This window comes from Tripterygium wilfordii, chromosome 12 (genome assembly GCF_013401445.1).
Source record: "Tripterygium wilfordii isolate XIE 37 chromosome 12, ASM1340144v1, whole genome shotgun sequence".
NCBI classification, from domain to species: Eukaryota; Viridiplantae; Streptophyta; class Magnoliopsida; order Celastrales; family Celastraceae; genus Tripterygium; species Tripterygium wilfordii.
The window spans coordinates 12380806-12405887 of NC_052243.1; the positions used below are offsets into that span (position 1 = coordinate 12380806).

General features: G+C 36.2%; 3 protein-coding genes across 4 annotated transcripts; 1 reads left to right on the forward strand and 2 right to left on the reverse strand.

The window, feature by feature from the left end:
- Window positions 1–728: 728 nt before the first annotated feature.
- Window positions 729–3872, reverse strand: LOC120010582. The gene is made up of 6 exons (XM_038861362.1): window positions 3869–3872; window positions 3126–3232; window positions 2074–2196; window positions 1686–1847; window positions 1241–1387; window positions 729–1148 (listed from the first exon to the last, which is right to left on the reverse strand). The coding sequence occupies exons 1-6, from the start codon at window positions 3870–3872 to the stop codon at window positions 729–731; spliced, it is 963 nt and encodes a 320-aa protein (XP_038717290.1).
- Window positions 3873–6310: 2438 nt separating this feature from the next.
- LOC120010584 lies at window positions 6311–8165 on the reverse strand. The gene is made up of 6 exons (XM_038861363.1): window positions 8095–8165; window positions 7727–7814; window positions 7520–7606; window positions 6974–7096; window positions 6654–6833; window positions 6311–6343 (listed from the first exon to the last, which is right to left on the reverse strand). Exons 1-6 carry the CDS (start codon window positions 8163–8165, stop codon window positions 6311–6313), a joined length of 582 nt encoding a protein of 193 aa, XP_038717291.1.
- A 3629-nt stretch (window positions 8166–11794) lies between these two features.
- Window positions 11795–24716, forward strand: LOC120010205 (protein ALWAYS EARLY 2). 2 transcript variants are annotated; one of them, XM_038860927.1, is made up of 19 exons: window positions 11795–11924; window positions 12698–12806; window positions 13317–13412; window positions 13542–13604; window positions 14270–14347; window positions 14561–14768; window positions 15837–16096; window positions 16195–16564; window positions 16974–17033; window positions 18472–18743; window positions 18827–18883; window positions 20152–20448; window positions 20564–20742; window positions 20849–21131; window positions 21986–22168; window positions 22678–22764; window positions 23313–23525; window positions 23855–24145; window positions 24235–24716. In XM_038860927.1, exons 2-19 carry the CDS (start codon window positions 12714–12716, stop codon window positions 24397–24399), a joined length of 3255 nt encoding a protein of 1084 aa, XP_038716855.1. In that variant the 5' UTR covers window positions 11795–11924; window positions 12698–12713; the 3' UTR covers window positions 24400–24716. The 2 variants fall into 2 exon arrangements, with proteins under 2 accessions (XP_038716855.1, XP_038716856.1); XM_038860928.1 differs by having other exon boundaries at window positions 14561–14732; window positions 24235–24715.
- The last annotated feature ends 366 nt before the right edge of the window (window positions 24717–25082 follow it).

Below are 25082 nucleotides of genomic sequence, written 5' to 3' on the forward strand. Positions count from 1 at the left end.
AAATCTAGTCTTGTAGCTGATAGAAGTAGAAGAAGAGGCTCAATGGATCCCCCAAGGGGATTAAGCTTTGGAGCAGATGAAGAATTGGGCTCGAAATCTGATGCGGAGAATGATCTTAGGTTCCACGGGAGCGCAAAGGACGGGTTCTGGTAGTTCCTTTTATGGCTCGGAATGTAAAGGTAAGCATAATTCAATTAATGTAGAAAGACCAAGTAAAAAGGTCTATGCAAATTCTGTTATGATACAAGTTTTCATATTTTGTTATATGTATAAAAAAAAATCTTAAAATTTTCGAAAAAGAGAGAGAAAAATCAAAGTCCTCGTCGTGAGCCTTTGATCCTTATCTTTTAATTAGATAGGATAATATATCTTATCCCTTTGATATGTATTTGGCCTATGTTAATTGTATAGGTTAAGCCCATGTTGGGTGAATAAGTCAAATATCTTGGGAAAGAGAATATTCCCATCTTAATAGAGTTGGTATGGGGTTTGGAGATTGTAGTGTATAAACTATATATTTATAGGTAATTCTGCTGGAATAAAATGCAAATCTTGTTGATGCGGCTAAACCTTAAATTACAAAGTGCACAATCAGATACTTGAAGCCATTAATCATCATATATCATGTCATGACTAGTTTCAATTAACTAGGTGATTGTTTGTTTTTCTTATTAATCAAAACACTCCATAGAAAGCGTTATTGCATTAATATATAGAAGCATGCATTTTCAAGTCGTAGGGCATGATGGACCCACGCCCGGCCCTCCATAAAAGAAGCCTCTATCATCATCATTATCAGCTTCTCCGCCGGAGTTATATTTAGCACGGATGGTATAGCATGGGCTAGTGCTCTTCAATTCCCAGCTATTCGGCCTAACTGGAATAAAGCTCAATCCCTCGAATGCGACTTCTAGTTTGTCGAAATAACTTGCTCTTTTGTATCCCTCTTCCGCAAATCTACCAGATCCCATTTCTACTACTGATGTATCTTCGCCGTCATCGCCACCATCACCATCACTCATGATCCAGGTCTCGCCACCCCAATACACACCTGCGGCTCCGTTTCTCAGGTCACTAAACATGTGGTTTGGCCAAACACCCACCTCGCTCTCATCAACTACCAACAACCAATCTCCGCTACTTGCATGCTGCAGAGATTTAAAAAACGAAATTAATTAAAATTATTCGATCAGTTAAAAAGAATTCAATAATTTTTTTTTTTTCCTAAAATTTTGTTTACCTTGACAACTTTAATAGTAGTAGTATGTTGTATATCGTCGTAGGATGATACCACATCATATGATTTTCCTATCCTATCTACATCCTCATTCTTTTTAAATCCTTGACAATCCAAATTGTAACATCCTGACTGGCCTTCCCCATCCCTCTATAATATTTTGAACAAGTTAATCTCATGTGTAATTTTTAAAATGGTTATATATATACTGCAATATATGGTATCTAATGGAATACTTATAAAGAAAGACAAATTTGATTATAAGTTCAAGTATGAGCTAGCTTACCACGGTCCAGCGAATGAAAAATCTTGTTTTGTTATCATGATAATACGAAGGAAAGACCTAAGTTGAAAACAAATTGTCAGTTTGATTTTCAAATAATTCTACCGATATAAAGAAAATAAATTGAAATTTGTGATCGATAGATAGATTGAGAGAAATACTAACATGCCATCCAGCTTCAATCACATTACGATTGTCATTTGATACAATCCAAATATGAGAGCTGCTATACGCTTTCTTTCTATTGATCACTAACGGTTGCCATAGGTTTATACGTGCATGTACCCCAACTATCTTTTTCTCTGCTCGATAATGCGTTATTGCATGCTAGAAGTGTCGAGTCAAAAATAGGAATAAGAATATTATCTAAATTATAAATCTTGATTTTAGTTAGGTGTGAATTAAGAAAATAAAAGTACTCGATAACTACAGCTTGTACAAAGTTGATGATAAACAAACACAAAAATGAAATTGCATAAAGAGTGTAAAACTATCATTTAATCAGTAGATCTTAATTTATTCGAGCTCTAAATTAAAATATAATTTGGAGTACCTCAAATTTTCCATCTGAATGTGTCCTACGATATAAAGAGTAGTCTTGTTCGCTTTTGAATGTAGACCTTGAATTTTCTCCCCTAATATCATCATCAATTGTGCTTGGTCGTATGGGCACTCTCTGTTAATCATACAAACAAATAATTATTAATTACTCCATATTATTATAATTAATTACCATAAATATGCTATATCTTCTCTCTTATCTTTCATTTTCAATATCTTACTTTCTCTTAACTATCAGGATGGATCGAGCTGGTTGAGAATGAATTTTTATATTTGAAAAATTCAAGTTTAGCATTTTGCGATTTGTTCAATTGTTTTAAAAAGGGGCTTGATTAAATGTTTGGAATTTATATATGCCAAAAGCCCATGATTCCGAATCATAAATTTTTTTTTGCTTTCTCTTATTACATCTCTTGTAGCACCCAACTCGAGTGAATGGAGCCACAAGCCTCTACAGTGTCAAACTTAGTAGTGTTGGGAGAGCTATTTAGTGGCGATGGGGCTAAGTATCCTTTCCCACATAGCCCAAGATAAGATTTAAAATAAATAATATAATATGTCAAAATTCCAAACTAGTAACAAATGATTTTCCTAGGCTTAAACTAATATGGACTGGTACTAGGCTTATAGAAAGACAAAGCCGTACGTGCAGGTCAGTGTGAGTTGGCGCAAAATGGATAGAGTTACTAGCTAGTCGAAGGGACGGACTCTTACATCTGTTAAATATAATATGTTATGTACTTATATAATTGTTAAAAAAGCATAGGAAGACACTCAAAAAATTTAAGAATTTATTTTCCTTGTTCCAGCGGTACCCACAGCTTTGATAAAATAACTGACACCCATAAATTTTAAAATTACAGACATCCGCATAAGAGCCTAGCTCTTCTTCTCTTAATACCTGAATTTTGTGAGCTTTCAAAAAAAGAGGATGATCAAGTTCCCCCCATCTAAGCTCAAGTTTTCAATTCAAATTATCAAAAATAAAAATACAAGATTACATAAAAATAAACAATAACCAGGACATATGTTGTCCTTAATTACCTCTTTGGTCAACAAAAATGCAGGCTTATTGATCTTTTCTTCTTCTTCCGTAACTACTTCTTGATCATTGTTCAGAGCTAAAACTTGAATATTAATGAAAACGAAGACTGCCATCAGAGAAAAAGCAAAGAGCCTCATAACCTTGTCTGTGTAATTAATTAGTTAAGAGATTGTGGTGAAGATAACAAACATGTATGTATCATATTGTATATATAGTATTTCAACCCAGGAAAAATGATGATATATATGACGATCTATGAAACAAATGTGGCAGATGAAACCAAGAAAAAAGAAGAAGAAGAATATATTAGTTTGCAACACAATGTTTGCTTTCTTAATTCTTTATATGTAGTATAGACAAAAAATACATCAATGAAATAGTTTCATCGACAAAATACAAGACCAAAAAAATAAATAAATATATCGATGTTCACAATCTTTAAGCTGGCTATCAAGAAACACCTCATTCACAACTATATAGACGGCACCATCGACTCATTTTGAACATTTTAAACAACCACATTTTAAAAATTCATTGATTTGAATCGAACTTTGGGCACACATATGCCTAACTCAACCGATTGCCAACTAAGCCAACTCTCGTTGGTGTCGCGGCAATGATTTCTAACTTTGGCTGGGATGTGCGATTGAAATTATGAAGTGCATAATCAGCTAAGTTTATATGGTACCAATTAACTCATTTTAAATAAAAAAAATTTTCTGGAATGTCGCCGCCCACATACCCATCTAGGGCTCGGCATCGGGCCGGCCTGGAAATATGAGGCCCGGCCCAGACCCTACTTTGAGGATCGGGCTTCGGGGTGGGCTTGGCTCTCAAAATGAGGCCCAGGCCCCTTAAGGCTAGGGCTTTTGGGCCGGGCCTCGGGTCGGACCCGAATTTTTGACTATATAGTATTTATATATATATTATTTGTGGAAAATGTATTATATATATGCATATGTGTAATATATATGTATTATGTATATATATACACATACATTGCAATAGTGTGTATATATATATATATATATATATATATATATTCTCTGTGTGTGTGTGGGCTTCAGTCGGGCTCGGGCTCGAGCTGGGCCTGGCCCCAAAAAATGAGCTGAGCCCCTGTCTAGTTTCGGGCCGGGCCTAAGCCCGCGAACCAAATGCTGACCCCTATACCCATCCAAGATATAAGAATCGGCCATTATTAAAGATGCGATATTCTGTTTTTCTTTTTGGACATTTGAAACGACTACATTTTAAATTTTTTTCTCAAATGTCGCCACCTACACAATACTAAGTTTTTTATTTTGATTTTCAAATTGTAAGGGTTTGTTAGAAAATCTCTCATTTGTCAGGTCACATATGAGTTGTCACTGAATGCTTATTTGTCATGATTTTATTAGCCAGGGCACACCACATCAGCATGTCACGTGGTGTGTCCGGTCCACACAATAATTTCTCCTAAACCGTGATGATGTCGTAACGCACGGACATTTCACTTCAGGGTTTCATTCTCTAAGGTGGAAGGGTTTTTGGACTTGAAGATATTGAACGTTCTGATGATAAGGTGTTTCCTGGTCATAGAACAAGAATCCCATCTTACAATAATAACAAACCTAAGCCGTGCGTCAAGAGGCTACTCCCTTGGTTGTGAGGGCGATGGAATGGATTTTTTATTCAAAGGGAATCACAAAAGCACAATCGATCGAGATTGTTCAATGGGAAGCAGTTGGGCCCAATAGTACAAAGCCAAGATATGGGCCTCAACTAGTTTTTGAATCACTAAAAGCCCAAGATAAAGCCTAGGCCCATTGGGGAATGGTAGCTATCCCATGCCAATCATTGGAACTCATTTTTTATATTGACCCATCAAAGGGGACATTAGATAGTACATCTGGGTCAAGAAAGAACACATGGGCTTATATGACTATCCACCACATCTTCATTTTAACGATATATGTGGGCTGTTCTCAACAGTAATCCCCAGGACTCGTCCATCAGGACTTCCTTCAATCACAGGACTTCAAGGTTGGGAACGGAAACATTGATTTTAAGCTTGGTTTAAAATCAGTTAGGTTTAAGCTTGATAAACTGCTATTTGAACACTGAAGTCTTTATTTGAATTATCAACTCTCTCAGAGAGAAGAAGCTGCTGATGGAGGAAGGTAGATTGTGAGAAGATGTGGTTGCTTTTGAGTATGGAGATTCTTCTGTAACAAATGAAGATTATCCTTTAATCAGTAGGCCTTAGGAAGGAACTAAATTTCAGGGACCTGAAGACAACTCCAATATATCTCATCATAATAGACATGGGATATATGGGGTTTGGAGATTGTATTTTTGTGTTGTAAAAAATATATATATATAATTATAGGTAATTCTGTTGAATAAAATGCAAATCTTGTTGATGTGGCTGCAGGGGTGGCTTCATAATATTAGTAAGGAGAGATCAAGTAGTAGTAGTGTAGTAGGGCATGCATGATAAAAAGCTTTATTTATTTCAAAACTCTATAACTTCATTTCAAGACAAAGTTAATACCATATGTAAAAGCTAGCTTTGTGTTAATGATTACATTTATTAATTAACATTAGTGATGGGAGATCAAGTAGCAGTGCACAATGGACCCACGCCTGGGCCTCCATAAAAGAAGCCATCATTATTAGCTTCTCCACCAATGTTGTGTTCAGCGGTGATGTTATAGCATGGGTTGGTGTAGGTCAAGTAGTCGGGCGTAACCGGAAAGAAGCTCGGAATCTGAAATGCGACTTTTAGATTGTAGAAATGACTTGCCCTTCTATATCCCGCTTGTGCGAATCTACCAGAACCCATCTCTGCTAATATGTGTTCGTCGTCGGCGTCGTTACTACCGCCGCTACCGGTATTCATGATCCACGTCTCGCCACCCCAATACACATTTGTGCCTACGTCTCCCAAGTGAGTAAAGATGTTGCTTGGCCAATTACCCACCGGACTGTCATCCACTATCAAATACCAAGCTCCTCTCCTGAAATGCTGATTTAAAAACCAAATTCCATTTGTTTTTCAGTTAAAAATTAAATAAAACAAAAAGGTAGAAAATTTATGAATTTTTTTAAAAAAATATTTTGATTACCTGGACAACTTGAATTGTAATATAATGTTGTGGACCATCATAGGATGATACTGGATCCAATGCTTTGCCTATCATATCTACACCATGATCTTGTTGAAATCCTGGACAATCTAAATTGTAACATCCCCTTTGTTGACGCCCATTGTTCTATATAAATATGAACAAGTTAATATAATGTGTAATTTTTAAATTAATTATAGATAATATATAATGAAATATTTGTAGCAAAATACAAGAAATTGAATATAAATTAAGGATGAGCTTACAACGGTCCAATGAATGAAAAATCTGGTCTTGTTATCATGATAAAGCCGGGGAAAGACCTAAGTATAATTAAGACAACTTGTAACTTTGATTTTCAACTATATCAATAGAAAAAAAAATATATTGAAATTCTTGATGGAAAAGAGGAACACTCACGTGCCATCCGACTTCAATCACATTTCGATTTTCATTTCCATTTGCATTTACGTTTGATTCAATCCAAATTTGAGAGCTGCTATACGCCTTCTCTATATCGACTGACGGTTGCCATAGGTTTATTCGCACCTCTACCCCTTCTATCCTGCTTATTGTTGAATGATAACGCGCCACTGCACGCTAGAATGATCGATTCAAAAATAGGAGTAAAAACATTATTTTAACTTGTATTGCATGCTATAACCAGCATAAAAGTATTGTATTTAATTAATAGATCTTAATTTCATTTGATGTATAAATTACTATATGATTTGGAGTACCTCGGTCTGTCCATCTGAATGTGGTTTGCGATAGAAAGAGAAGTCTTGTTTGTTTCTGAAGGTAGACCTTGAATTTACTTTCATAACATCATCATCAATTGTGCTCCGTCGTATGGGCACTCTCTGTTAATCAAACAAAGAAATAATATTAATTATAATACAAAAATCCTACCTTTTCTTAAAACATCTCCTATAATAAGTAGACAATCAATAACTAACAAATATTTTCAATATTTCTCGTAACAACTCATCCCTCCGCACTAGTAACACTTTTTCCGTTTTGGGTCAGCTCATGCTGACCGGCACGACTTTGCCTTTCTACGTCTAGCACCAGCCTATAATAGTTTGAGCCCAGAAAAAAGTTTATTACTAATTTGAAAGTTTGATCTATTATATTTTATACTTCACATCCTTCTCTGGGTGATCTAGGACAAAAGACTTATTCTCATCGTCACTTGGTAGCTCACCCAGCATTACCAAGCTTGCACTGCAGAGGCTTGTGGCCCAACTCAGTCGAGCCGGGTGCTACATTTCTTCTCTTAATACCTGAAATTTGTGGCCTTTCAAAAGAGGGTGATCAAGAGCTTCTTGTTTTTTTGTGTTAACGAAATCAACAAGTTCCCCATCTAAGCTCTGCATGAGAAAAAGAAAAATCAAATTTTCAATCAACTAATACCCATCAAATTATCAAAAACAAAATACAACATTACTTCAAAATAATCAATAATCAAGGATTGAGTTGTTCTTAATTACCTCTTTAGTCGACAAAACTGCAGGCTTATTGATCTTTCTTTCTTCTGTGACTACATGTTGATCATAGTTCAGAGCTAGAACTTGAATACTAGTGAAAACAAAAAATGCCAACAAAGAAACAGCAAATAGCCTCATAACTTGTAGAACCAAGAAACTAAATTAGTCAAGAGATTGTGGTGAAGATAACTAATATATGTATCATATTGCATGTATATATATATATAGTATTTCAAATCAATGCCGAAGTTATATATGAAGATGTATAAAACAAATGTGGCCGATGAAACAAACAAAAAAAAGAAACAAAAAAAAATTTCTATGCCTATAAACTAAAAAAAAATAATAAAATAAACGAAAAAATTGTATACATAATACAAGAAGAAGAAACAAGTAAAATATCTCGATCTTCACAATGACTTGTTGAATAAAGTGTTAACATTTTTGTCTTTTTTCCCGTAAGGAAAAATAAAATGTGATTATATATATAATTTTCGAGCTGGCTAACAAGACACCTCATTTACAACTACATGTAACACCATTAACTCATTTGAACATTTTAAATATTATTTCTGTAATGTCGCCACCTATCCAGCACCCATCCGAGGTACAGCGCATCCAATACCAAAAAAAATGGGATTTTTTGTTTGTATTTTGAACATTGTAAACAACTCCATTGTCCAAAACCAGTTATTGGTCTAAATACATAAATTTTGTTCAGACCCTAACCCTGATTAAATTATTGTGTGAATTTAAATCAAGCCAAATTTGATCAATTAAGTATTTTCGAATTTCAATCCGGGTTAAGGTGTGGATATGTAAATATTTCATAAACACATGCTATTGTCCAACCCAAAATCAACTTGGAACCAAATTTTTTTTGCCAACCCTATCTCCTTATCATTCATGTGGTTGGAGTGTTGGACACCCAAAAATATCATCGATTTTTAATATGTCGTAGGCAATGACCTAGACATGTAAAAACCAATAGGTTCTAGTTTGCAAAAAAAACCCATATTCGAAGAATAAGTGAGCCTGCGGAGAAGGTGTTAACACCCTACAATTCGACCAACGGATATGATATGACTGGTTCTCTCAAACCCTTTTGCAAAACCCAGAAGTTGAATTTGGAGGTTCCCCCACGTAGAGCTGGTAAGTGTTGAAAATGTGTTAAAGGGATAAAAATCCCACATCGATTGTTGAGGGGCTTGGTGTCTAGTTTATAAGCTTGCCCAAGTCTTCAACCAATTGTCCAGCCTTTTCCAGGAAGGTGGGCTGGGAACTGCCACGGCCCAATGGGCTGAGATGGTGGGGAGGCTGGCTCTGGGTTGTGCCATCGTGGGATTTTCTACATGGTATCGGAGCAGGTGTGCTCGTCCCCGATGAAAAAGTCCACTCGTTGGGCCTTAGGCTTTGATACCCAGTCCACGAGTGCGGGGGAGTGTTGAAAAGGTGTTAAAGGGATAAAAATCCCACATCGATTGTTGAGGGGCTTGGTGTCTAGTTTATAAGCTTGCCCAAGTCTTCAACCAATTGTCCAGCCTTTTCCAGGAAGGTGGGCTGGGAACTGCCACGGCCCAATGGGCTGAGATGGTGGGGAGGCTGGCTCTGGGTTGTGCCATCGTGGGATTTGGTTGAAGACTTGGGCAAGCTTATAAACTAGACACCAAGCCCCTCAACAATCGATGTGGGATTTTTATCCCTTTAACACCTTTTTAACACTCCCCCGCACTCGTGGACTGGGTATCAAAGCCCAAGGCCCAACGAGTGGATTTTTTCATCGGGGACGAGCACACCTGCTCCGATACCATGTAGAAAATCCCATGATGGCACAACCCAGAGCCAGCCTCCCCACCATCTCAGCCCATTGGGCCGTGGCAGTTCCCAGCCCACCTTCCTGGAAAAGGCTGGACAATTGGTTGAAGACTTGGGCAAGCTTATAAACTAGACACCAAGCCCCTCAACAATCGATGTGGGATTTTTATCCCTTTAACACATTTTCAACAGTAAGTATTAGCTCCTTCTTCGCCTGTATTAGGTGTCATGAGGCTCATCTTACTTCATTTTGTTTGTACCGTGTTTGCGGTGAGATTGATGAGAATAGAGCTTGGTGATACTTTTGTTGATCTTTTGAATGAGAAAGGCAAAGGTTCTGGTGATAACGAGATAGGATACGTTGAAATAACTCTTGTGTTTCGCACCAGGAATTTGGAGGATAGAGATCTTAGATTGGCTTCTCTCTTGTGCTGCTGTTGTTGAAAATCTTAACTCTATTCCAGTTTTCATGGATATATCGGGTCCGCACGGTTTTGCTCTTTCTGGGTCATCACATTTTGGTACTTAGGCGCAAGGGAAATGCCTAGCTAAAGGATAATAAGTGAGTCTTTCCTTATGAATCACATTGCTTAGGGATTTTTACAAGTTATCTCCCAAACCCAAGTCTGTTACATACTCAAAAGTCCTAACCTAAAGAAACCTCTTTTGTAACCCAAAGACTAACTTAAGATATTGAGTCGGGTCTTTATTCCAGTGAGAACAAACTGTTTAAAATATATTTTTTATTGACCATATTGTCCTCAACCCTTGTTTTAACAAGAGAAATCAATGTCGTCTTCACAGCCAGCCCAACATCTGTAGACTGTAGAGACAGAGCACCACCAGTCTGCAGACCCTGCAGACGCTGAAAGAGGAGAAAATTCAAGTCCAGCCCTAGTTGCTAGTTGAACAAAAAGCCATATCCAACAGGAATGCCCTCAATGGCTCAACCTCGTTATCTACGTAATGGGTTAACGAAACCTAAAAGTTAACCCAAACAATGAAAAACCCACCTAAACCCACAGAAAATAGAAGTCCATTAACTATCTCCCAACCCCAAGTCTGTTAAAAACTCCAAAGCCCAAGCCCAAAGAAACCTCTTTTGTAACCCAAAGACCAACTCAAGATACTTGAAGATTGAACCAATTGCCAATTAGACCCAAACCCAAGAATATGTCTTAAACCTAACAAGTTAAGGTTCAATCCCTCTCACACAACCAACACGTTTTTTAGACATAAGAACTAATAATGACTGCTCAAGAAAAATAAAATTATGCTGACCTTTGATCTAAAAAAAAAAAAATTGATTTCTAGTGTTTGAATTGTATTTTCTAGCATAGGCTGAATTGGTTTCATGCATGGACTTGGTACACAATAATAGTTAAACTCGTCAATTGACTCACGTGTATAAGGCTCTGTTTAGTAGGGCATTTCAATCAAGTAACCAAATGACTCATTTGCAGTAGCATTTGAAATAGCATAAAATGACTTTTCTTAGCATTTCATGATTTTAGCCTTCAAATACTTATAGTAGACCACATTTTTAAAGAATATTCCAAATATATCCTAACAATACCACACTTTTTTTTTTTTTCAGAATTCAATTGTTTGACAATTTTTTAATGCCAGAAGAAGATAGTTTGTTTAACATTTTAAATATGTAACAATTTATTTTTAAAAATATTTTTCATGTTGAAATGTGTAAAATTTGAAAATTGATTGCTTAAGTTTTATGATAAATTGCATAATGCACGTATATGTAATTTGTCACATCATTTTAAATATACAATAATATAAAAATGTTATTAGTAAGAATTGAAACAAACAGTTACAACATTTTAAATAACATATATATTAACACTTGATACGACATTTTAAATTATCATATATACTAGCACATATGGTACTTTTCAAATAGTCTACCAAACGGAGCGATGAGTTGACACCAATGAGATAACGATTAATCACTTATGGCAAATTCAAAGACGGAAATATTTTTTTTTCCCAAAACGATAATAAAAACCGATATTATACTCCTTTATTATACGTTCCAATCCCTAACTAATTAATTTTGAAAAAATAAATTATTTCGTAATATTTACGTATAAAAAAATTGTAGATTTACAATCCTATATTTTTAAAATCCGATTCAGAAAAGGAAAAATAAATTGAATTAGGGAAAACCAAAACGGCAAAAGAGATAAAAGAGAACTCTTTTATTGGCTCACCGACCTTTATATTCAAGTTTCGCGGCAATTCTCTCTCTATAACCTACTCGCCTCTTCAAGCTTTCTCTCTCTAAAATTTTCCTAAACCTTTCTTCCTCTCTCTAGCGTCTCTCCCGTCTTTGACAAGTCGTTCTCAAATCTCGTTATCCCTGCGATTAGTGAGTGATTGATTTCCGATCTAGAGATTAGGGTTTAAATGTACTGGAAAAGTGAATTGAAATAGTTTACCTTTTTTTGTAGAATTTTGAAATATTGTGTTAAAAACTTCGCGTGTTTTTCGATTCTTTGGAAGTGTTTTTACTGATTTTAGTTGTATCTGATTGTAGTTTTTGAATTGGTGCGGTTGTTTGGACTGATTTTCCTTGGTTCTCTGTGTTGAAATTTGAATTTAGGGATTTCGTGGGTATCCGTTATTTGTTCTTCTCAGATTTTGTAGAAGACGACATCAATTGCTGTGATGTGAGGCAGTAATTTTTATTATTGAATTATGAAGAATTGAAGTTGTTTTTGCGTCAATCAATCAATTGCCACTGATACTAAACTCTTAAGGTGTAAATTTTTAAATCTGAAAAACCGGGTTTCTAAAAGTGAGGCTCGCTGTTAGGTGTTTGTTGGCCGTACTGTAGTTGTTTTCACCTTTTGTTTTCTGGATCAGTGTTTATTACTGTATCTTGGGCATTAATTCTGCTGGAATTTTGAGAATGAAACTGGAATTCTAAGAAGTATGAACATTAAATTGTTTAACAAGATAAATATATTTGTTGTTTTATTTTAATTTACAAAGTTGTCTCTTTTTTTTTAAAGTTAATTTGGTGTAAGTAGAAACTCCTATGGATGGCATTTTTGTTTCTGATTTTCTCAGCAGCTCTGGATCTTCTATGGGGATTATTTCAAGAATCCCATTATTTGACACGTTAATGTTTGTTTTCAGGTAAAAGAATTTATTGATGGGCCCGGCCAGAAAATCCAGAAGTGTAAATAAGCGGTTTTCAAATGTAGATGAGACTTCTCCCGGTAATTCAAACAAAAGTAAACAAAAGGTGAGTCTTTGCTTCTTATGTATGATTTTTTCATGTGGTGAGACTGATTGATAGTGAAGCAGACATTTGATAAATTCTCGGTTTACCATTTTTTGCATATTCTTTCATTGTATGAATTTTTTTGCACTCTGGTTCTTAGATAGTCTTATGTTTAGAGTTGGTTTTCTCATTATATTTATTCTAAAGGTTCTTGATAGACTGTTATAGCTATCCGTAACAGGGTAGAATATAGAATCACGCCTTCGATGAATATGCATTCTGAAATATTTATTGATGGATATGTCCAATGCTGACTCTCTCAAGCTGTTTCCCGTAAAACATGTTTATTTTCACTTGGTGAAGTTTGAATTGTGAATATGTAATGTTGTAAGTTGTAACCATATTTACTTCGCAGAAAGCAAATTTGTCTGATAAGTTAGGATCTCAGTGAAGAAAGGACTTTATTTTTAACTTATTGAATGTTGACGTTCATGTATACTATCTTGACCAACGTGTTTTTATACCCTGAAGAGGAAATTGTCAGATAAGTTAGGATCCCGGTGGAACAAGGGGGAGCTTCAGAGCTTTTATGAAGCATATCGAAAGTATGGAAAGGACTGGAAAAAGGTATTATCATCTGCATTCATCATTCAGTTTAGAATACTGTTTGTCCTTCCAACATGATAGGTGATATGTATGGCAATTGTTTTAGCCTGCACTTTGTATAATCTTCTCCTTCTGATTACTTATGTCCAGGTAGCTGCTGCACTGCAGAACAGATCTGTTGAAATGGTAGAAGGCCTTTATCATATGAATAAGGTATGGGTACATTTTTTAGTTCAGTGTTGTTGATTATGAGCAATATGTATCACCTTTCTTTTCATTTGGATTATCATAGCCACAGATAAAATTGGTTTCTGGATGAAATATCTGATACATCTGATTCAGCCCTTTATCTTTGCTTTTCTTTTTCTACATTTAATTATTTTCTTCACTTTTATTTCTGGAGCATCTTTATTCATCCACCAGAGTTGAAGTTTGTAGCATGCTTTTATTATTCTGAGCAGCTCAGCTTAATCTGCTTTCTTTTGTGAAAAGTAACTTTTTTCAATGATACTTATGATTACGTGCGGGTTTACTTGGCTAATGAATCAGACTTGTTGAAGGTTAATTTGTAAAGTTGTTAGGTTTCTAACACTAAAAGTTCGTACTGTATAAAGCTTTGGTGCAGGAGAAGTGATATGATATATTCCCATTTTGATATTTCTGGCATGTCCTCGGAATTTTTTTTTATATTCCTGACAAGTTGAGTCAGTCATTTGCCTTAAAAGATATTGGTTTTATTGCTACTTGATAGTAAACTACCTTGCCAACATTTTAGTGTTAAATATTATTTATACATTCTGGGTGAGACTTAAAATTCCTGTAGTTTGAGTGCCTTGATTAGCATAGTATAGTAATTATTTAATTGTTTTAATTTACAGGCATATTTGTCCCTCCCTGAAGGAACAGCTTCTGTTGTAGGCCTTATTGCAATGATGACCGACCACTACAACGTCATGGTATGATTCAATACTAAAATTTTCCATTTGTTTGAACACTGTATCTAAATGTTTTAATTTGAAGTTTATGTATTAACTGGTTTGTCATTCAGGACTTGTCATATGTGTCTTGATCTGTTTGCTTGCTGATTAGTTGAATCACAATCTTGAGCTTGTTTTAATTTGTTGAAAATGTGAAAAGGAATGTTATTATTGTGGATATTGAACTGACAGGAAGCAAGTGACAATGAACGGGAGAGCAATGAAGTTTCTGTAATGCCATCTCAACCTCAGAAATGTAAGAGGGCTAAAATTCAACAAATTGGGTTCAAGGAAAATCTTTTGCCTCGCTCTAAGGCATCTAGTGATGGATGCCTAGCATCATTGAAGAAGGTCTACACGGATGGTATGCTAACATGCTTGGGAGGGGCATTTTCTTTAGGTGTTTTTTAATCTTCTACTTCATTTTGATAGATAGGTTCTTCCTATTGTTTTCCTTCTATTTTTACATCATTGAGGAGAAGATTTGTCATAGTGCAAATGGTAGGACAATAAATAGTTTAGAGTTCATGAGGTGCTTTTCATTGGTTGTAGGCTCATTTCCTGGTAATAAACTCCCTCTATTAGAGATTGGTTTAGGAACAATAACTTAATGAAAGTATATCGAACATAAAATATTTCAAGTTAACTGAAGATAAAGTAAAGAAGAACCAAAGGCCGAATTCCATCCATGAGTTATAATGGTAAAAGATGTGTTAGAGTTCTAATGGAAGTATAATTCAAGAAGGGAAAATCTTCTCCTCTCTTTAAACTTTCAGATAACAACTATTGTCTAGGATTAATGGTAAACTGTAGTCATTTTGGAAGACAACTTTGATTCATTTCTCATTCTTAGAAATAAAATTTCGTGATATCATTACCTTTTTCTAGGAAATAAAAATGGAAGAGTTCTCTTTTAGCAATTTTTATGCTCATGTTTTGTTTATTGGGTTTGGTCCAGTCGATACCTAAATGCTATTGTATGGTGAATTTTAATGTTGTTATCGTGTCCCCTCTTTTTGTTGTTTGCTAAGTGTGTTCAAACCAAAATCCAATGCAGCTTAAGTATTGAATATCGATTACTTCAGATAATATTTGGTTACAAATGATTTTGGATATCAGTGAATGAAATTTGGGGTGACACAACAAAATTTTGTATCTCTGTTAAGAAGTAATTCTACACTGTCCGTAAGTAAGACTTCAAATCAGCTTAACTCAGCCAGGTACTTGATTATTTGGGCTTGGATTGGTTAGGAACTTCTGGAGTTGTAGTTTTTCTTGGCTATGATGTTTCAATTTTGTTTCACGTTTTAGTTTTTAATAATTTATAATAAGTTGCCCAGCTACAAGGTTGAAAAGCTCATGTAAATGCATCAACTGAACATGATTCCATGTTATTTACCATAAGAAAATTGAAATTTGATACTATTTTAAGTGTGAGTCCACTGTGATGATTTTAATTTTCAACTAGGTGGTCAGCCTCTTGTGGTTAAGAAAAGGACACCACGCTTCCCCACTTTCTGTATGAGAGATGATGCAGAAAATCATGTTTCTCCTAAGACAATAGTTAGGGCAGTGGAGGCTGATACTAATGGCGATGAGGGTGCCCATGTTGCAGCCCTTGCATTAACCGAGGCGTCATTGAAAGGAGGCTCTCCTCCAGTCTCCAGGGCAGCAAACAGAAGAATGGAGCTTATCAAGTCACCAGCTGTTACACACTTCGAGAGGGAGGTGCGTGACTTTACATTCATATTGTATGCCATCAATCTGTTGTGTTTCCTATTTTCTTTTATTGAATGATGCCTTTCGTTTCTTTTCTACTTCATCAGATGTCACAATCAGAAAATGGTGAGGCCAAACTTCATGATTCTTCCATACGTGGAAACTTGATGGAGAGTGGTGTACGAGTTAGGGTAGCTGAAAACAGTTCTTCCGCTAGAGATACAATAACCATGGTGGATATGGAAGGTTTAAGTGCAGTTGAAATTCATCGAAAGGGGAAAAAGATCTACAGAAAGAAAGGGAGAGTTGAAATGATTCAACATGGTCAGTCTGATGATGAAGAAGAAGCATGTAGTGGCACTAAAGGACTCAGAGTCAATTCTCTTAATGGGGATGCATACATTGCTGTGTCAAATACTAAAGATGAGCAGATCTCTCATGGTCAAAGAAAGCGAAGCAAGAAACTTTTTACTGGAGGTATTTTAGTTCTGAGTTCAACTATTGCTGTTTGTGTTTTTGGTTATATAAGATAATCCTTTCATTCATTTGCAAGGTTGACGGATGTAAAGTTAACCATCTGCTTTGGGAAATGTGAATGAGTTTCGACATGAAAAACGAATTGGGATATGTGGCTTACTTTTTGGATTCAATTTGTAAAACAAATATGAACTATTGGGAATGTGCCAGATTATATAAAGCGAATGTTGCCTTCATCTTTGCCTCTGGTTACATTGTGGGAACTTTGCTTGCTGTGTGGATTTGTGCGAACATTTTTTTTTTTAATTCAAAAGATGATTTATTGAAGCACCAAGGAGGTGCAAACATGAAAATTTTATAACTTCTGTTTGTGTAGTTATATTTGTGTTAATGCTCCTTTCCTCCGCAGATGAAAGCCATGCCTTGTATGCTTTGCAAATGTTAGCAGACGTTTCGCTAAGGGAAATTGGTGCGTACATGCATATACTTTTTCTTGTTATATTTCATTTGCTCCTGCGTTACTTTATTTTGGGGAGAGGGAGCAGAGTGCTTTTTTCTTTGAACTGTGTGCCTGCATTATTGGGCTTGCACTTGCACTTAAATAAGAAAGAGAAAAATTGGATGCTATCACACTTAAGCGTTGGAGTCTTATAAGGATTATAATTCATTATTTGGTTTGTTAGAAGGGCGTAAATGCCCTTTTAGTTTGGATATCTTGGATTCCTGTTTTAATAAATACTTAACTATCCTCTAAACTCTGATGGTGTCTGATAGGATTGTCCCACATCAAAAGATGTGGGAGCTAAGGTGTTGTTTATTAGGGGGAAGTACGGGCTTCCCTTAGTACCCAAGGTTTTCTAGTATGGGTTGGGAGGCCTTGGGTACAGCCGGCCCATATGGGTGGGTGTCGGTTGGGCCTTGGGTGCTGAGCGTGTATGGGCGCGACTCTATCAATGGTATCGAAGCATGATCTTGTTGTGCCTTCAACTTGGGGCCTCGCCTGCGGAGTGGTCGGCCATGGTGCTCGACCAACGTGGGCGTTGGTCTTGAAGGGGAGGGTATTGAGAGGATTATCCCACATCGAAAGATGTGGGAGCTAAGGTGTTGTTTATTAGGGGGAAGTATGGGTTTCCCTTAGTACCCAAGGTTTTCTAGTATGGGTTGGGAGGCCTTGGGTACAGCCGGCCCATGTGAGTGGGTGTCGGTTGGGTCTTGGGTGCTGGGCGTGTATGGGCATGACCCTATCAATTTCTTTTGGTCTTCTGACCATTACTTTCAGGGATATGACAGGTTTAATCTTTTATTCTGATCCAATGCCTTCTCATGATGTCACAGATTTTTTAAAGCATAACTTTTCATTATACACATCTCTTCTTTTGCTCAATTATACCTTCAAATTTGAAAATACGTTAGTAATTTGACAAGACATGGGTACTGTATGCTATAGTATTGTTAAGTCCTCTTGGAGGCCCTTTGCTTATGCTGCCAAAACTTTTGAAGATTGAAACTGAGGATACAAATTGAAATATGGAAATTGGTTTTAAAACTGAAAACTAATAACTCTTTGGTCATCCTTCTGACGTTGAAAACTTGAAAGGAAAAAATGTGCTTGTTAGACAATGCCATAGCTTCTACTAACCAAAGAAGCTATGGCATCGTCTTGCTGATTTTCTTTTTAAGAAATTTGGCCACTGGAACAAACTTTTGAATGGTCTTTCTTTTCTTTTCTTTTTTGTTTCCTGAAAGAATCTTTCTAAACAAATTAAAAAACAACAGCAAGAGAAGTGACTCCGAGTACACCTTTAATTTTCTGTTGTTTTTATCTGTTTGCTGTTTTTTTTGTTTTTTTCTCTTTTGTCCTGTCTAGTTCCTTTGACATATTTTTCCCCTTTCTTTGGTTGATCCAGAATCATCTGTCCAGTTGAAAGATGAAAAGATTATAATGGATGAAGGTGACAAATTTGATGTGCATGGAACCGCATCTATTAGCCTTCATAAAGGGAAAACCAAAAACCTGGGCTCAAAAGAAAAAGTATTTCACGCTATTACTACACATGAGGATACTAGCTCTAGAAAATCCAAGCTGGGAAAAAACTTTGTGTTTGTCTCTGGAACAAAAATGTCACCACAAGTAGCAAGTAATAAGCTCAAGAGAAAACGCAATTCTTTGTTATCGGAGGTAGGCATACGCATTCTTTATTAAGATGTGAACTTTTGAAACCCGTATTTGTCTTGTTCCCTCATGACAAGTTTAAGTTGCAGAGATCAGATGTTGAAGCTCATACAGATTCTCATTTGAGAAAGTCCTTAGAGCCTGAGGTATGGAGATTATATTATTTTCCATCATCTGCAATCTATATTTACAGCTTTTTTTTGTTGGCAAATAACTTGGTATGATAAATTGTATCTGTTATGTTTTGGGGGCAGAGTTCCATCATAAATTCTTCACAATCTTGTTTAGCGATACTTTTGCTTTAGACTCTTTTTGCCATGTTGTGGTATAGTAAAGGCTTTGCTTGCTGTTTTTTTGGGTCTTTGTAATAGGTTTGTAAATGCTTATGCTGACTTGAACTAGGCTGACTTAGTTTCTTTCAGCATGAAGGTCATTGAGTGCATCTACATGACTGAAGCCCTAATCACAATTCACAAGCCTTGCATAATTAAAGCAAGAGTGTGGCCTGACTTCCCGCATACATAATTCTCCACTTTCAAAATGGTTTTTCATTTGTTTAGCAATTTGAACACGAAGTATTTAGTTAGTCGGCAGTTTTCTTCCTTTTTTTCATTGAAAGGTAAAGAACTTCATTTTTCATTGAAAAAATAATAAATGAAGGCTCCAACAGGGTGCCCCCAATTACAAATGTCTACAGGAGATAAAGTCAATGACATGCAGAACAATCTCTGAAACACATTTTTAGCGGTCCCATTTAACATGCATCATACTTTTTAAACTAAAGAGAATTTCTATTTTGAACCTCTTAATCATCATGATGAAGAAAACTATGCTGCCTATTAATATACTCTTCCAGAAGGTAACACCACAACTGCATCTAATATTTTCTGTCATCTGTTTTCCTCTAGTTCCTTGGTTCTCCATATATCACCACTTTCGCTTCTCCTTAAGTTGTTTCTTGCGAGCAAAACGCTAGTTCAAAGGTTTCTCGTATTCTGGACCTTATCAATGTCTATAAAATAGCATTCCCTATCATATAAATTTTATCTCCAGATTGACCGATGATTTATCCATATTTTGAGCTAATTGTGAATCAAAACTAAAGTCCTTGAAATGTTTGTGGTTTTTCATAGGATCATTAGTTTGATGATTTGTGGGTGTTCATATCTATTAAATGCATTTATAAAAGGTGATTTAGTATGCAAACTCGATCTATCCTAGATATGAAAGATTTTTATGTTTTTCTCTTCAATTGAAAACTTACATGTGTTATCACATACATGTGTGTATGCCCGAGGTCTCTGGATGTATTGGGAATTATTGTGGGACTAGGTAGATTAATATATATTTGTGTTCATTTGGCTTCAAATTGATGTTGATATTTTATTATACACTTTCGATTCATTTGTTTTAGGTCTTAGCTGAAGAGGAGTATATATTTAAGATGAATGGAAGACAGAGTGACCAAATTTCGTCTTCTTTAAAACAATGGCAATCGGTGGGAGCGCCTGGGGATTCCTCCATTGACAGTTATAGGACAACATTGCGGGCTGATCTAGAGGTATCAACTACACAAGTTTCTTCGTCAAGCCAGGTTAGTTTTCTACCTAGTAAAAGAAGCAGACGTAAGATGGATCTTAAGAGAACATTCTCCCCAAAAGAGATGAAGACTTCTGATAACACAATGAAGTTTCAGGATAACATATTGAAGGTAGAGTTGTCTCTTCTTTCACATAAAATTATATGTATGTATTTTTTCCTTCAATAACCTCTGTTATTGGAACTTGGGACCTGGTTTATGCATTTAGTTCATGCTCAAATTACAGGAAAAGCTTTGTAGTTGCTTGTCCTCTCGGCTGGTACAAAAATGGTGCATCTCTGAATGGTTCTATAGTTCAATTGACTACCCTTGGTTTGCTAAAAGGGAGTTCGTGGAATACTTAAATCATGTTGGATTGGGGCACATCCCAAGGCTAACTCGTGTGGAATGGGGCGTCATAAGAAGGTATTTAGTTTTCCTGAGTCCTTTTACCTGGCAGATGGCCTTGTTGACTTAAAATTGTTCTAAATATCAATGCTTATCATTACGTTGCTTTGGCCTATTGATACAGCTCTCTTGGCAAACCTCGGAGGTTTTCCGAACGTTTTCTATGTGAAGAGAGGGAAAAACTCAATCAATACCGGGATTCTGTTAGGAAGCATTACAGTGAACTTCGTAGTGGTATTAGGGAAGGCCTTCCTACGGACTTAGCTTGGCCACTATCAGTTGGGCAGCAAGTAATTGCCGTTCATCCCAAAACAAGAGATGTTAATTGTGGAAAAGTGCTTACTGTAGATCATGACAAGTGTAGGGTTCAGTTCGACCGTCCTGAAATAGGTGTTGGATTTGTCATGGTAGTTCCATTCCTTACGAATTTTTATATTAACATTTTGTTGATTTTCATATAATCCATTTGTTTGGGGCTATATTTATTATGTTTTCATCGTGTACGCACCATAAAATCCAGATTCAATGATGTGTATTTATTAAAACATGGGGAAAACATTCAGATTTACAAGTCAAACTGTGCCAATCCATAGCTTTGCCACCACAAAATTTTGACTTGATTTAGATTCTTGAAGATTCAACATAGTCATACTTAGTCACTTCTATTTCCTTGGTGTGCAACATATGATTCCTGTCTTTATTATGGAGGTTGAGTAGTAAGGCAGCTGGAATGTGTTGTAATACCAGCGAAATATGAGTATTTTGATGTTTTCTCCTGCAACTAATGGGATGGTTGATTGCAGCCAGTTAGCTTCATTTTTTCATATACGTAATATGTCTGCATATCTATTGCAGTAGTCCTGTTGTTGCCAAAAGCTTGGGATCAACCAAGTATCATAGACCGAGGTTTACTAAATCATTTGCCTGTACGATACCACCTAGGTCTTGTTTCAATTTGAGTAGATCTCTTTCTTTGTTTTTTTTTTTTTCCAAATACAGTCTAGTTTAGTTTATTTCTGCCTGTCTATTTATTCTAAATGTTGTGGTCATTCAATGCATGGTGCATTTTATCACATTGGGCTTTTAATTGGATTAGTTATCTTTTTTTTGTTGAAAGTTCGAATTCCAGATGATTTATATAAGTTTATTGCAACTGCTGGTCATCATTTACCATATTGCCAATGGTCGAATCCATCTCTCTTTTTTCAAGTATCCTTTTTGTCTCCTTCTTTGGAATGACTTTTGAGGAACTCCATCACAGGATATTGACTGCATGCCTGCAAATCCTTTGGATAATATGCCTGAAGTTCTTAGGAGACGGAGGTTTCCAATACCAAAGGAGCTGCAAGCGCATGGACATTCTAACTCTGGAGGCTCCATGACATTCACATCATGTGGGCATCAGGAGAGGCCTTCCAGTCCTATGAATACTTTGGTCAAGCAGGTGGGGCATAGAATGCTTCCTTAATCTTACAGTCATTTCCCAGGACAGTGTATTCATGTTTTCAGTACTCATTCTTCATTTTTATGCATGTTGTTAATCATTCTACTGCTAAATCCTTTGTTCTGAATGTATAATGAGGTCTGTCCACCACCTGTTACTCTCAGCTCTCTCTCAATCCTACTTTTCTTCATACAAAATGATATTTTAAGGAATTGGGCTGTCTTTCTTTTAAGCATGGTTCCTTGAATCCTACTTTTTCTCTCTTTATTTGTCATGGTTTAGATTCGTTCAGTCAACTGCAGGAGTTGGTCCCTTTTCTGTATAGACTTGGACTATTATGGTTTCTTCAATGACCCTTTCATGATTCAAAATGTCCTTTTCTTCTTGTGTTATTGTCATGGTATAAAAACCTATGCAAACAGTAGCATCAACCTACGTACTGTGTCCTATTGCGAGAGTTAGTTCTCACGTTTGCAGTGATATAGATTGATCTTTGAATTATTTTCCAGGCAGAAACAGAGCTTTCCATTTCACAACCCAAGGCAACAACTAATAACGTCAGTGCGCAAGCGGCCTATATTCGATCTTCTAATTTGGTAAGTGTTCAAGCGGGGAAAACTGACACAAGTATTTTCTGAGCTGACTTGTGCTCTTTGTAAAAAGGTTTTATGATATAGTGGATACATAACATTATAATATGAGATGTCTGTAGCCAATCCATCTTACCATAAAGTCCAACTGCTTCATGCATCTGGTATTTGTTTTGTTTGTGTGAGGGTTTTCCACACCATTAGTAGGATCAACTTTATCTTTCCTGAGTAGCTGCTGTCCTATTACAATTTCCCGCCAACTGTCTTTAGCATGCTTACTTTTGCACTTTATGCGGTTATGCACTTATGCCTAGTATCTGAGTTACTTATAGATTGAAAAGAGCTTACACTTTGTTTCTTCACCTCTTTTATGGCCTAATTGGAAGCTGTATTGATTGAGATCAGGATCATGAATTATGACATTTTGGAAAACAAAAATAAATGTAACCTGTCTAAAATATTTTGAACCTTTTAAGCCTGTACCACACTGCATCTTTGCTTCAATCTTCCATCTCTTCTTTGACCTCTCTGTGAATTTGATTCCTTTCTGGCAGGCATCTTCTGCTTTACCTAATCTGAGGCAACAGAATACTTGCAAAGGAAGTCTTCTACCTCCTTGGCTGAAGCCCCAAGCTGTTTCCAATTTTCAAGTTGACTTGTCAATTTCTCCTGAGAGTTCAGTTTCCCAAGAATCAGGATCTAGTGTGGTCGAAATTGTCAGGAGATCAAGATCAAAAGCACATACAATGGTGAATGCTGCTATGCAGGTATCGAGTCTCTGCGCACATGCTTATTTGTTGGAATTCACTTGAAACTTGAAAGTGATCATTAGTTTCGGTTTTGTTTCTCTTCTATATTTTTTTCTGTTCAACAACCAACTGTGACTATGTTTGGAAAAATGGGTACAGAATCGTTTTGCTTAAGTGGTTCAGCTTTAAAAAAAGGTTGTTGAATATTGCGTTTTGCTTTGTTAGTGGCTTATAAATTAGTTCTTGTTTGTAAGATGATGTATGAAAGATCTAATAGAGCTTCATTTTTATCAATTTAAAATCCACAGTTAGTTTAATAATACTTGATTAAGCAATATATATTTCAGGCAATGTCATCATTGAAGGAAGGGGAAGATGCATTCATGAGAATTGGAGCCTCTTTGGAATCTGTAGATAAAAGGCAACTAACATCTGACTCTAGGGTGCCAATGGTCAGGTCTTCAGAGCACGTCAATGGCACTTTGGATCATTGCAAGCGCTCGATCACTTGCACATCAGAGCCTCAGCTTGCTTGTAGTGTATCTGGATCCGATCCACGAGATGAAACAGACAAAAATGATGCAAAAATTTCTTCGGAGCTAATAACTTCGTGTGTTTCTACTCTACTCATGATACAAGTAAGTTCAGTTTGTCGAAAACTTCACCTTCCGTGGTGCGGAATTGGTAATATTTAGTAGATGCTGAGTTGTTTCTTATTAACGTGCAGACATGTACTGAACGGCAATATCCTCCAGCTGACGTAGCTCAGATAATAGATTCAGCTGTGACAAGCTTGCGTCCATGCTGTCCTCAAAACCTGCCTATATACAGAGAGATACAGATGTGCATGGGAAGGATCAAAACCCAAATACTAGCTCTAATACCAACATGATTTATATGGTCGTTGACATGCCAACAATCCCTCAGCCGAGGCGGTTAAGGTATATACTCGATTTGGTGGTACTCAAAATGGTCGTTGCCATCATTTCTATGTATATAGCGTTTGCATCTTCCTTCCATCTTTCACTAATTTATCGTCCTTGAGCTAACAGGTGAAGAGTATTATATTGCTGCCATTGACATTCTAGTGACAACCTTTTTCCTTTTAATTTTCTATTTTTTTTATTCTTCTGTAGCTTAGATTCCCATTTGACATTTTCCCCACATATTCAAATAAAGTAAATGAATTTTCTTCCCCCTCTTGTTTCTTTTTTTCAATCTTTGATAATCAAATGGGAATATATAGAGAGGGTTAGTGTTGAGAGAATGCTTTAAATGTGTCTATTTTCTTACATGGGCGGGCTTGGGCTGGGTTTACCGTTAAAATTGAAAACTACAGTGAAACCCAAACCCGGCTTGGCACGGCTCAGCTCTTGGACCTTTACTCATGATCAGCTCTATGGCGGACCAAGAAACATTTTTTGTGCCTGTTAATGTTACTGTAGATTATTAAACATAAATCTGTTTTTTTTTTTTTTTTAAATTTTATTTTGTGCAAGGCAAGATTTTACTAAAAGAGAGGAGGAAACTAAGGGGATTAAATAAAAATCCAAATATTTTAAATTTCTAGTACAT

Bases quoted from the DNA above. Each gene is read 5' to 3' on its own strand.
- LOC120010205 (XM_038860927.1), top strand. From the start codon at position 12,714: ATGGGCCCGGCCAGAAAATCCAGAAGTGTAAATAAGCGGTTTTCAAAT. The intron at 13,605-14,269 runs GTATGGGTACAT...TTTAATTTACAG, and splicing joins GCCTTTATCATATGAATAAG to GCATATTTGTCCCTCCCTGA. The intron at 23,526-23,854 runs GTATCGAGTCTC...TATATATTTCAG, and splicing joins TGGTGAATGCTGCTATGCAG to GCAATGTCATCATTGAAGGA.
- LOC120010584 (XM_038861363.1), bottom strand. From the start codon at position 8,165: ATGTTAACACTTTATTCAACAAGTCATTGTGAAGATCGAGATATTTTA. The intron at 7,607-7,726 runs GTAATTAAGAAC...TTTCTCATGCAG, and splicing joins CAGTTTTGTCGACTAAAGAG to AGCTTAGATGGGGAACTTGT. The intron at 6,344-6,653 runs GTGAGTGTTCCT...GTTACAATTTAG, and splicing joins TGATTGAAGTCGGATGGCAC to ATTGTCCAGGATTTCAACAA.
- LOC120010582 (XM_038861362.1), bottom strand. The intron at 2,197-3,125 runs GTAATTAAGGAC...TATGATTAACAG, and splicing joins CATTTTTGTTGACCAAAGAG to AGAGTGCCCATACGACCAAG. The intron at 1,848-2,073 runs GTACTCCAAATT...CGACACTTCTAG, and splicing joins ATTCAGATGGAAAATTTGAG to CATGCAATAACGCATTATCG.